Source organism: Phyllostomus discolor, chromosome 7, assembly GCF_004126475.2.
Source record: "Phyllostomus discolor isolate MPI-MPIP mPhyDis1 chromosome 7, mPhyDis1.pri.v3, whole genome shotgun sequence".
NCBI lineage: Eukaryota > Metazoa > Chordata > Mammalia > Chiroptera > Phyllostomidae > Phyllostomus > Phyllostomus discolor.
In genome coordinates this window covers 9,373,876-9,386,212 of record NC_040909.2, presented here as the reverse complement: position 1 = coordinate 9,386,212, position 12,337 = coordinate 9,373,876, and the positions used below count along the sequence as shown (strand labels likewise).

The window sequence follows — 12,337 nt, the reverse complement described above, 5'->3', positions numbered from 1 at the left end:
AGAAGAAAGTTGGGCCAGGGTTGCTGTATTCTTGGGAGGCCCGGGATGCCTGAATTTGAGTGGAATGCTCTAGGAGGAGGAGTTAAATAGGGCCCCCATGTGAGAGCCTGGGCAGTGGAGTCCAGGAAAACATTTAAGTCAGTGGCAGGCTGGCTGCAGTTTTTGTATAATAAAACAGGTTTGTAATGTAATAGGGCTTTTCTCAGGTATTTGATCCAGATTCCACATTTAACAGTACATACATGTCTTTCTAGCTGATCATTCTGGCTAGTGGTGGACCTCAAGCTTTAGTAAATATAATGAGGACCTACACTTACGAGAAACTACTGTGGACCACAAGCAGAGTACTGAAGGTGCTGTCTGTCTGCTCTAGTAACAAACCGGCTATTGTGGAAGCTGGTAAGTATTCGTTCTGTTCTGAGTTCCCGTGTGTACAGCAGCTGTAGTTCCGGTCAGACGGCCTTTCTTAGGAAGAGGGTAGTAGAACCTGACGTTAATGGACTGAAAGTAGATGGTCCTGTATAGCTTATGGCCAAGATCACATTTAAACAAAATCTATGCTCTTCATACCTGCATTGGTGCTCCTTATGCCTCGTTTAAGCAGAGTTCTTACTAACCTTGGCATGATAAAATGTGTTTTTAATTTTGATTTTGGGCAAACCTTATTTGCTTTGCTAATAGACCTGTGGATACATAGGAGACATTAAAATATCGTTGAGTATAGCCAAGTGGTTTTCTTGATTTGTTAGCGGATACTCATGAGCAGTGTGTTGCACTGGATTCTGCATTCTTAGTGAACAAATGGTCTAAGGGGAAAAACAGTTTTTTCTGTTCCCTTTAAGTACTTTGAATGAAACAGCTTGTATTCTGTGCATACTGGTGGCAGAGGGAAAAAACAGGTGATCTACACCAAGGCCTCCTGCTTTTCTTTATGAAGATAGTTACTCTTCAACTCCCCAGCATCTTTTTCCTTTCTGTAACCCACCTAACAGCATCTGCCTAGACTCACACCAAGCTTCAGATGAAAAGTGGAAGAGGAGAAATATAAAGGCACTCGATAGAAAATACTGGAAGTGTAGGGTTGGTAACACCCGTTTCCCCACTTGTTGGGAGTAATTTTATGAGAGAGTCTGTGGGAAGGAAAGGTGTCGCGATCGCTCGGGCTAGCTGCTGGCAGTACAGCCGTCGGCCTGGGGGTAGACGAGTGTGGCCGGGTTCGCACGGAACGAGCGGATCCAAACCCCGCCAGTGACGCCAGGACGCCTCGAGTGCTTGCGCAAAGCTTGTTAAGGGGTTCTCAGACTGACTCAGTCAGAGTCCCCGGCGTGTTGAAATGACAGAGGAGGTCAGTAGGTGACTGGAAATGTATGGAATTGGAGGGCTAGGAATCTTCATTTTAAGAGCTCCCCTGAGAGAAACAAACAGCAAATAGGGATACAGACTTAATGGGGGGAGAGAGGGGACAATGGCTTCCCTGAAAAGGGGTGTGAAATGGGATTACAGGTGAGAAGGCCCCAGTTATCCGTATGAGAAGTGGGGACCGAGGGACAAGGTAGGGGTTGTTGCGTTCTGGGCACAGAAGGGCCTGTGTAACTGCAGCCTAGTGGTGGGGTGGACAGCGAGGGTGAGGCTGTGGAGCCAGGCGGGGTCACGCTGGGAGGCCTCCCTCAGCCCTGTGTGGTGTGTGCTCATGCTTTGCTTCAGCGTGCAGCCCGGAGGTGTGGGATGTCGAGGGCAGTTTGGGATGCTCAGGTGGGATTCAGAGTTGATGGGTTCCTCAGAGCTGTGCAGAGGGATTCGGGGTCACCTCACCGACAGTGAGAAGCTGTTGGTGGTTTTCGAGCAGTGGAGGGGCATCATGGAGGGTGTTCAGGGTGTTAATACTGCGTTGTAGGTCTAGGAATGACGTAGTTTGGTATTAAAAATAGCAGAGGACGAATGTTTGAGACTCCTGAAAGAATCAATAGAATTGGACAGCGTAGGGGCTAAAGATGCAACCAGAGGTGGGTTGTGGAAGGGAGAACGTGGCTCTCATGAAGGTAAAGGCAGCTACCCGAAGGGGTTTTGACTCGGGGAACAAAACCACCCGAGCAGCTGGCGTGCTCGGTGACTGAGAGGTCAGTAGGCAGCTGGAACTGTATGCTGCCGAAGTACAGGGCAGGAGCGGGCTGTAGGGGGCGGGGGGGGGGGGGGCTCAGTGAGACGGGCGCTGCCTCAGCGCTGTCTGCTGGGACTTCCACCCCGGGCTGTGTGTTCCTAAAGTCTCTGCGGCTGTCCTGATGGGCGCCCGGGGTTAAGGTCCGCTCTCAGAGGTCACAGTTACAGTAGAAGGGGGGGCGGGATCTCTGAGGGGGAGAAGGTAGAAGGGAAAAAGGCATTGAACAAATACCGAGTGTCAGCTTTGTGCAGGGCACTAATCAGTAGCTGGAGCTACTACGAGAAAGGGACCAGATAGGGTGATCTTGGTCTCGTCGGGAAGGTAGACTCGATTCTAGTTGTGGTACATCTAGCGCAGTTGGAGGAAGTACAGCAAGCCGGGGAGGATGAACAAGGAGAAAGGGAAGGCATCTCTCAGCTGCATTCGGAAGTGATTTCAGTCGGAGGGAGCCAGCAGCTGGGGAATTCAGCTTCCATCCAGCCACCCGCCGGCGTAAACGTGCTTTGGAGTCAGTGCCTCCCAGACAGTCCCTGGCAGCGGCGTTCCAGCGCGTTCCTTTCCGATTGCTCTTACGCCGGGAGTTCACGTGGCTCCGCTGGGTCTTTGCTCAGATGTCACCTTCACATTGAGTTTACTACCTGATTTCCCTACTTACACTGGAGCCCCTTCCCTCATCTTCCGCTATATTTTCCTGTAGCACTCAATGCCATCTGACACAGTATATAGTTTTACTTTATTGTATAGTAGTTTGCCTCCAACTAGACCACAAGCCCCACGAAGGTAGGGATTTTAGAATATTTTGCTTACTAGTGGAGCGCCAACACGAATAGTATTGAATGTACATATTTGAAGTGATTGAATAGATGAAACGGGTAACGGGCATGCAGGGGTGAGCAAGTGATAGGGATACTTCCACAGGGACAGTGGAAGTAATGAAGGCTTTTTCCACATAGGGAAGGGGCAACAGATACTTGACAGAAGCGGAAATGAACTGGCAAAGAAGGGGAAACTGGGCACTATGTGGGAAATAAAGGATTTAAGTGGAAGGGATAAACTTCAGCAATAGAGAGAGACACCCTGTAAGACCAAAGAAAACACTTAGTGCTGGCAGGAATTGGTAGCTCACAGTCACAGCCTTGGATCTTGTTGAATGTTCTAGGCGGGATGCAGGCTTTAGGACTCCACCTGACAGACCCGAGTCAGCGTCTGGTTCAGAACTGTCTGTGGACTCTTAGGAATCTTTCCGATGCCGCAACTAAACAGGTAAGTTCTGAGTGAACTGGTGGCTTGGTGGGAAGAGGCGAGATGAGTGTATATTGAGCATCTGTTTTTATTTCCACAGGAAGGGATGGAAGGTCTCCTTGGGACCCTTGTTCAGCTCTTGGGCTCAGATGATATAAATGTGGTCACCTGTGCAGCTGGAATTCTTTCTAACCTCACCTGCAATAATTATAAGAACAAGATGATGGTGTGTCAAGTGGGTGGTATAGAGGCTCTTGTACGTACTGTCCTTCGTGCTGGTGACAGGGAGGACATCACTGAGCCTGCCATCTGCGCTCTTCGTCACCTGACCAGCCGGCACCAGGAAGCAGAGATGGCCCAGAACGCTGTTCGCCTGCACTATGGACTGCCGGTTGTGGTTAAACTCCTGCACCCGCCATCCCACTGGCCTCTGATAAAGGTAAATTGTCCAAGCGGATGGCCGCAGAGTTAAAAATGAGCCCCCTCTAGCTACTGGGTGGCTGCTGCTAGCCATAAGGGATTAATAAGCAGCAAGTGTGGCTGGGATGGGGTGGGGTTCTGAAGTCTTCGTGTAGTCAGTGCTGCTGTCAAGAGACACCAGTGATTTTGATGTAGTGGGAATTTTAGACCAAGAAATTGGTTGTAATTGACCAAGAAAATTGGTTATATACCAGTTCTTTATTTTTCTTACCCACAGGCTACCGTTGGATTGATTCGAAATCTTGCCCTTTGTCCAGCAAATCACGCACCTTTGCGTGAGCAGGGTGCCATTCCACGTCTCGTTCAGTTGTTGGTTCGTGCCCACCAGGATACCCAGCGCCGTACGTCCATGGGCGGGACACAGCAGCAGTTCGTGGTAGGTGAACCTTGATGGTGGCACCTGACTACTTAAAAGGAACGCGCAAACCCAGAGGGCCTGGGCTTCTTCGGTCCCTGGCTCCCTCCGTTCTTTCCTGCCCCAAGGGCTGCTGGCCAGCGGCTAAAACACTGGCTGAGGCTGCAGAGGCGATAGTGTGGCTCCCGGGGGTGTTTCCTTTTGACATCTCCTTTGCGTCTTCGCATCATCAGTCTTACAAAGGGAGCGTGAGGTCAGGCATTCCTAGTGTTTGCTCATGTAATCCATGCAGGTGTTCACTTCTTGGGGAGTGACCGAGTCGTCGTTTGAATCCAAGTCTGTCTGGGTTCAGAGCTTCTTATTCCCCATTACAACACGGGTTCTACCCACAGATATTTAACACGCCTCTCGCCCTCTCTTCTGGGGGTTGTTGAAACTATGTCCGTGGGCCTAAGATTCCCAAGAAATGTCCAAAATAAATAGCAGCATTTCTGGAATCTTGACCCACACTCTCAGCCTAAAGCTTTGTTGTCGAGGTTTCAGTCTGCAAGCTAGCTTTGCTGTAAGTAACGACATTTCTGAACCCTCTGAATTTAGGACTCAGGCCTTCAGAGAGCTCTCTCTAATTGGGCTACTTTAGAAAACACAGAGGGGCCTCCCCAGAGCAGACACGGGGGACCCCGTCGCTAGTTCTGTGTGTGCACTCGGGGCCTGGGCGCTCTCAGTTCATTACTTCTGGCGTTGACGTGAGTCCATGAGGTCGCTTAGCACAGTGCAGAGGGTGCCTTTAAGTCTCTTCTTCAGAAAGAAGGGAGGTTCTGTGTCCTTACAAATGAGAGTTGTTTCAAAAGTAGCAGAATCATAAGCTTTTTTTAAAACTTAGAAACAGTGAAAACATGTATTTTGCAAAGGCTAACCCCCTCACGCAGGCTAGCAGTTGAATAGTCCGGAGGGGGTGAGGAGTGGACTTCACTGCTGGCCGCGCAGTGGAATTCTAGTAGTCGGTGACAGAGCTTCACAGCGTTTTCACCAAATACACATGGGTGTGCAGAAATGGAGCGTGTGAAAGAGAAACGTTGACACAGTCTGATCATTGTTTTGCCATCTGTGTGCATCTTTTCTATGTCCCTTTTACCTGGAGTGGTCGGTGCCCACACTGGAAGAAAGTTCTCTCGGGTATTCGGAGGAACGGGAGCACTGTGGGGGGCGGGCGGGGCAGTGCTACGTGGACTGAGGCTGCCGTGAGCCCCCCTCTCAGCGATTAATGGGGTCCTCCTCCATTCCTGAACTCATTTCAAATTTGAGAAACTTGGGGCATATAATGTGAATAAACAGTCAAGTCATTACCACTCAGAAAGCCTTTCCAGTGTAAAACTGTGGGATAAAGAGAACGCCCTCTTTGTTAACCACGCGTCCTTTGGCAGGAGGGCGTCCGCATGGAAGAAATAGTGGAAGGCTGCACCGGAGCCCTTCACATCCTCGCTCGGGATGTTCACAACCGAATCGTCATCAGAGGACTAAACACCATTCCCTTGTTTGTGCAGGTGCGTTGGTTCTGAGTGAGGTCTTCTAGATCGTATGCGTCATTGATCTTGTAGGATTTTAATGATAAGCAAATTTTCAGGAAATGAGGGACCAAAACAAGGGCATCAACATTTAATTTTCATTTGTCACGATTTATAAAACGACAGCACTTTGCCCATGATCGCCTGCCAAAGTCTGAAAAACAGAATCTCAGTGTGCGAGGTGCTTTATGCAGAATACATTCACTTTTATGAAAAGTCCCGTTATTGGCGGGGGTGGGGGGCAGCAGGAGAAACGTTGGGATTCGAGGCCTCAAGAAGTGGGAGGGGACTTCGGACTCTGCTGTCTCGGGCACTCACCCGGTTTCGGAGGAGGAGAGCTGGTCTGGGCTGCCAGAGCCCAGGCCTCCGGCCACCCCTGGGTTTTCCAGGTGTCACGCTCAGTGGCAACAGTCTCCGAAGAAAGGGTTTGTAGCTGAAAGGACTGTAGAAAGCCAGTGCTCCAGCGCATTCAGCACTCTGGAGAGTAAAGTAGGGAATACATTCATGTGCTGCATAAGGACGTTGTGTCAACACGGGTGGTACCGCCGGCAGCTGAAAAATTGCTGTCACTTAGTGATGTTGTGATGTCGGAGCACAACAGGTTACTCACACGTTTGTGGTGATGCCGGTGTAGACACGCCTGTCACTTAGTGATGTTGTGATGTCGGAGCACAACAGGTTACTCACACGTTTGTGGTGACGCCGGTGTAGACACGCCTGCATTTATGATGCTGTTACAGTTGCCCACCGTGCTCGGGAGGAACGTGCCGTAGTGGCTTGTAGCCTAGGACCGATGGGCTGTGTGATGGGCTGGACCGGGCCTTTCTGAAACTCGTCCCCGTTGTCAGGCAGGGCACAACTGTGATTTAATGCAGGTGGTACACATGCCACTTCCATTGAGTTGGGGATGGTGGCGTCACAGTGGGGTGCTCGCCGTGCTCTAATTTAACTAGGCTTTTGTGCGCTTCTCCTTAGCTGCTTTATTCTCCCATTGAAAACATCCAAAGAGTAGCTGCAGGGGTCCTCTGTGAACTGGCGCAGGACAAGGAGGCTGCGGAAGCCATCGAAGCCGAGGGGGCCACGGCCCCGCTGACGGAACTGCTCCACTCGAGGAACGAAGGCGTGGGTAAGTAGATGGGACCGGGGGCTGGGGCCCGCGCTGACGCCTCGGCGTTTCCTCACGGCCTGTTTCCGTCTCCCCCAGCGACGTACGCAGCCGCCGTCCTGTTCCGAATGTCAGAGGACAAGCCGCAGGATTACAAGAAGCGGCTGTCGGTGGAGCTGACCAGTTCCCTCTTCAGAACGGAGCCGATGGCCTGGAATGAGGTGGGCAGCGGGAGCGCGCTGGTGGGTGGGGCACTGCAGCTGGTGGGGCCGCTGTGGCTTGCCCTCCAAACTCGGGGCACCGTTCACTTCGCGCTAACACGCCCTTGGCTTGGAGAGGAGGCATTCTCTGCGAGCAGCGGCCTGCGGGAGAGCTGCGGCCTCAGGAAGCCTGTTCAGCGCGAACAAACGGCTGCGCCTGGGAATTCGGGAGGGAGGGAGATGGCAAGTTACCAGAGTAAGGAGTGTTTTCCAGAAGGCCCGACGAAAGCGGCAGTCTATTAAACAGTTGGTCGTTTTATTGATACTTTTAAAAATACTTTTCATCTATTTTTCTACTTGAATTTCTTTTAAGAATGTCTTGTCCCATTTTTTTCTCCCCTTTATTCCCCTCTGCCCTGCAGCCCTTTTCCCACCAGAATCTCCCCCCCCTTTAGAGTTCATGTCTGTGGGTCGTACATACAAGGTCTTTGCCTTCTGCATTCCCTGTACTATTCTTAACCTCCCCCCATCTGTACCTAGCGTTTATGCTTCGTATCCCCTGTCTTCCCCCTCCTTCCCCACTGGTGCCCTCCGTGTGAGAGCTGCATCACTGTGAGTCTGTCCTGTTCTGGTGGTTTGCTTAGTTTGTTGTTGTTGTTGTTTTTGTGTTTTTTTAGGTTCAGTTGTTGACAGTTGTGAGTTTGTTGTCATTTTACTGTTCACGTTTTTTATCATCTTTTTCTTAGTAAGTTCCTTTAATATTTCATATAATAAGGGCTTGGTGATGATGAACGCCTTTAAGCTTGCCTGGGAAGCACTTCATCTGCCCTTCCATTCTAAATGGAAGCTTTACTGGGTAGAGTCATCTTGGACGGAGGTCCTTGCCTTTCATGACTTGAAAAACTTTCCAGCCCCTTCTTGACTGTAAGGTTCCTTTTGAGAAATCTCACAATCTTATGGGAACTCCTTTGTAGGTAACTGTCTCTATTCTCTTGCTCCTTTTAAGATTCTTTCCTTACCATTCATCTTGGCTAATGTAATTATGATGTTCCTTGGTGTGTGTTTCCTTGGGTCCAACTTACTTGGGGCTCTCTGAGCTTCCTGGACTTCTTGGAAGTCTATTTCCTTTGCCATATTGGGGAGGTTTTTCTTCCTCATTTGTTAAAGTAAATTTTCAGTTTCTTATTGTTCCTCTTCTTCAGATTCAGATGTTGGAACATTTAGAGTTGTTCTGGAGGTTCCTAAGCCTCTCTTCATTTTTTTTTTTTTTAATTCTTGTTTCTTCATCCTGTTTTTGTTGAATGTGTATCTCTTTCTTCTGTTCCAAATCATGATTTGAGTCCCAGGTTCCTTCCCTTCACTGTTGGTTCCCTGTATTTTTTATCTTTATTTCACTTTGCGTAGCCTTCACTTCTTCCTCTATTTTTTGTCCATGCTTGGTCATTTCTGTGAGCATCCTGATCACTAGTGTGCTGAACTCTGCGTTGTGGTGCTGTGTACGGGCGAGGGGTCAGAGAGGGGACAGTGCAGCTTGCTTGGCTCTTGCCCTGCTTTTGTTCCCTTCCCCTGCTACTCACAAGCAGACTGGGCCCTTCTGGTGCTGATTCCTGGGTGGGTGGGTTTGTGTACGTTCTAGGACCCCATGGGCCTCTCCAGCGAACTCTACTCTGAGTCTAGGACCCTCGCAGGTTTTATAAAGCCAGAGATTTTGAGGCTTTATTTCCCCATGCTGGAGCCCTGGGTTGCTCCCCAGTTGTGCCCCCCCCCCCCCCCCCGCCGGCTTAGCTGCACACGAATGTGGGACTGCCAGGTCCCCTGCCTTGCCACTGCCCGTCTCCGCCCCTCCTAGTGGTCTAGATGAATGTTTTTCAAGTTCTCTACTTGAATTTCTATAAATTTTTGTATTTTTCCTCAGTCAGAGTTACTCAGTGAAACATTTGACCGTGCAGTTGTGGTACATAGCAAAATACAGTGTGTTACACTTGTTGGATGAGTGGAGAGAGCCTACATACATATGGTTAGTTGGAAAAAAAAAAGAAATGGCCGAATAGCGAGTCATGTGTTAGTTGGGTTTTGAACAGGCAGTCTTCATATGTCAGCTTGCGCTCTGAACTTCCCCACCCATGCCCCCCCCCTCCCCAAACCTGTCCCTGTCCTAATTTCCTCCCAGGTAGTGACAGTCTCCGCGAAGGCTGAACATCCTTTCCTGTCGGTCTTGTTGTCGGCAGGTGGTGGGGAGGGGGGCTCTGCCTGCTCCGCGTCCTCTGGTGTCTCCGGTGCCTGGACAGCGCCTGGCACAAGGGAGTCACACAGACTTGTTGAAGGATGAATCAGTGCATTTGTAAAATACTGTGCCAGCGGGAAGACAGGTTCCTCTTAGTTACCAGTGGTTAACCTGTGAGGGGTGGTGTTTAAGTGTGTATTACATACTTCTGGATTTTGAAGTCATTTTGTGTGAAGCATCTCAGTAATGGTTGAGAGTGTGTACTTTTTTTTAGTTGAGAATTTTCACTTTGTTTCCTTGCCTTGTCCCTGTTTATGTAGACTGCTGATCTTGGACTTGATATTGGCGCCCAGGGAGAGCCACTTGGATATCGCCAGGATGGTATGTGTCTCGTATTTCTCCATTAACTCCAGAGCAAGCTACAGTTCCAGAGCTTTATCAAAAGAGCTACTTTGCTTATCTGGGAAGCCAGTGTTGGTGGAAAAGTAGTGGCAGCAATTAAAGTCAGCTCTCAAGTTCAGAGTCGGCCACGGTGTCTTTAATGGGGCCCAGGGAACTCTAAGCCACACCCTGAGCAGCCCACAGGACCGCTCCAGCAGGCACCTGTCGCCTGGCTTTTTTTTTTTTTTTTGCCGGAAAAGCCGTAGTACCTGGGTCTACAACCCACCCAGGAAATGAGAGTTTGGGAAGCTTATAGCCCCAAGTCATATCTGGGATGGGCATTTATATAGTTGTATTATCAAGGTTCTCCGAAAAACTCACTGAAATCTCGGTAATGTAGTGGAGAGGGTCATGGGGTAAAACTCTGAAGCCCAGAGCTGCTTACCTGGACAGACAAGACAGCTGTGTAAGATGAAACACGTGAATGTTTCATTAAAAACCTGTTTTCTCAGTACTTCCGTGGCTGTCACCTAGACTTTCCAACAGCTAGATAACATCTGCCAGACTTCCTGTTACCGCCTTCATCTCCTGCCCATGACGTTTGTAAAAATATTTTTATTTCAGAAGGAGTGGGGGGAGGAGGGGAGAGAGAAACATCAATCAATCGGTTGCCTTGTGTATGTGCCCCCACTGGGGACCAAATCTGCAACCCAGGCATATTCCCTGTCCCAGGAATCGAACTAGTGACCCTCAGGTTTGCAGGGCAATGCCCAAGCCACTGAGCCACCCCCGCTAGGGCCTGCTATGCCTTCTTGCTGCCTGAGTGGTCATACATAAGAGGTCGCTCCTGCTTGTCCTGAGGAACTTGGTCTGTGCCTGGGTACATGCAGAGTGTTCAGGGTAAACGGAGGGTGTAACTAGAATCTGCATGTCTGCGTTTTGTGGGAACAGATTTTGGAGCCTCGTGGGTGGCCTGGCCTTGGGAGATTACTTGGCTGAAGAACGGCAGAAGTTGAAGAGGCTAGAAAGCAGTGCTTTCTGACAAACACACAGTAGTCGTTCAGTGCCCCAGCCTCAGTGCTAACTTTGCTTCTCTCCTCTCCCCCACCGGTCCATCTCGTCTCCACCCCGGCCCTTCTAGATCCCAGCTACCGTTCTTTTCACTCCGGTGGGTACGGCCAGGATGCCTTGGGTATGGACCCCATGATGGAGCACGAGATGGGTGGCCACCACCCTGGTGCTGACTACCCGGTTGATGGGCTGCCGGACCTGGGGCACGCCCAGGACCTCATGGACGGGCTGCCTCCGGGGGACAGCAATCAGCTGGCCTGGTTTGACACTGACCTGTAAATCACCCTTTAGGTAAGAAGTTTAAAAGCCAGTTTGGGTAAAATACTTTTACTCTGCCTACAGAACTTCAGAAAGACTTGGTTGGTAGGGTGGGAGTGGTTTAGGCCTGTTTGTAAATCTGCCACAAAAACAGATACGTACTTTGAAAGGAGACGTCTTAGAACATTTGAATGTTCTCAGATTTCTGGTTGTCACGTTGTCATGTGTGGAAGTTATTAACTTTAATGTTTTTTGCCACAGCTTTTGCAACTTAATACTCAAATGAATAACATTTGCTGTTTTAAACATTAATAGCAGCCTTTCTCTCTTTATACAGCTGTATTGTCTGAACTTGCATTGTGATTGGCCTGTAGAGTTGCTGAGAGGGCTCGAGGGGTGGGCTGGTATCTCAGAAAGTGCCTGACACACTAACCAAGTTGAGTTTCCTATGGGAACAATTGAAGTAAACTTTTTGTTCTGGTCCTTTTTGGTCGAGGAGTAACAATACAAATGGATTTTGGGAGTGACTCAAGAAGTGAAGAATGCACAAGAATGGATCACAAGATGGAATTTATCAAACTCTAGCCTTGCTTGTTAAAATTTTTTTTAATATCTGTAATGGTACTGACTTTGCTTGCTTTGAAGTAGCTCTTTAATTTTTTTTGCAGTAACTGTTAGTTTTTTAAGTCTTGTAGTGTTAAGTTATAGTGAATACTGCTACAGCAATTTCTAATTTTTAAGAATTGAGTAATGGTGTAGAACACTAATTCATAATCACTCTAATTGTAATCTGAATAAAGTGTAACATTGTGTAGCCTTTTTGTATAAAATAGACAAATAGAAATGGTCCAATTAGTTTCCTTTTTAATATGCTTAAAATAAGCAGGTGGATCTATTTCATGTTTTTGATCGAAAACTCTATCTGGGATACGTGTGGGTGGGGTGAGTCGGTCAGGTGCTCCTTGGAGCCTCGTTCTGGACAGCTGACCAGCTGCCTTTTATCCCAGAGTTGTTGTGACCTGCTGTGATACGACGCTTCAAGAGAAAATGCAGTTATAAAAAATGGTTCCGAATTAAACTTTTAATTCATTCGATTGTGTCACCTTATTTTCCTTTTTAGTAAGTGGATGCAAAGGTAATGAGCATATTCACATACATGGTGGGCCGGTTTCGGTTGTAACTGGTGGAGCCTTGCCTTCAGACGGGATCGGTAGCCAGCTTTCTCTAGCGCCTGCCCCGGGACTGAGTGGCACCCGAAATTGTGTCAGCCGAGAACACTGACTGACTCTGAGCTTGTA

The 12,337-nt window shown here is 49.0% G+C and overlaps 1 protein-coding gene across 2 annotated transcripts in view; it reads left to right on the top strand.

Moving 5' to 3' along the window:
* CTNNB1 (catenin beta 1) overlaps positions 1–12,131 on the top strand; it is a 38,037-nt gene extending 25,906 nt beyond the window's left edge. The window contains exons 7-16 of one of the 2 annotated variants that reach the window (XM_028519008.2): positions 255–399; positions 3,318–3,421; positions 3,501–3,839; positions 4,098–4,256; positions 5,660–5,779; positions 6,776–6,926; positions 7,005–7,126; positions 9,650–9,710; positions 10,852–11,072; positions 11,536–12,131. In XM_028519008.2, the coding sequence (XP_028374809.1) occupies positions 255–399; positions 3,318–3,421; positions 3,501–3,839; positions 4,098–4,256; positions 5,660–5,779; positions 6,776–6,926; positions 7,005–7,126; positions 9,650–9,710; positions 10,852–11,060 (1,410 nt within the window). In that variant the 3' untranslated portion in view covers positions 11,061–11,072; positions 11,536–12,131. Of the gene's footprint in view, positions 1–254; positions 400–3,317; positions 3,422–3,500; positions 3,840–4,097; positions 4,257–5,659; positions 5,780–6,775; positions 6,927–7,004; positions 7,127–9,649; positions 9,711–10,851; positions 11,073–11,376 lie in introns of both variants that reach the window. The other variant, XM_036030482.1, reaches the window with a different exon arrangement.
* The last annotated feature ends 206 nt before the right edge of the window (positions 12,132–12,337 follow it).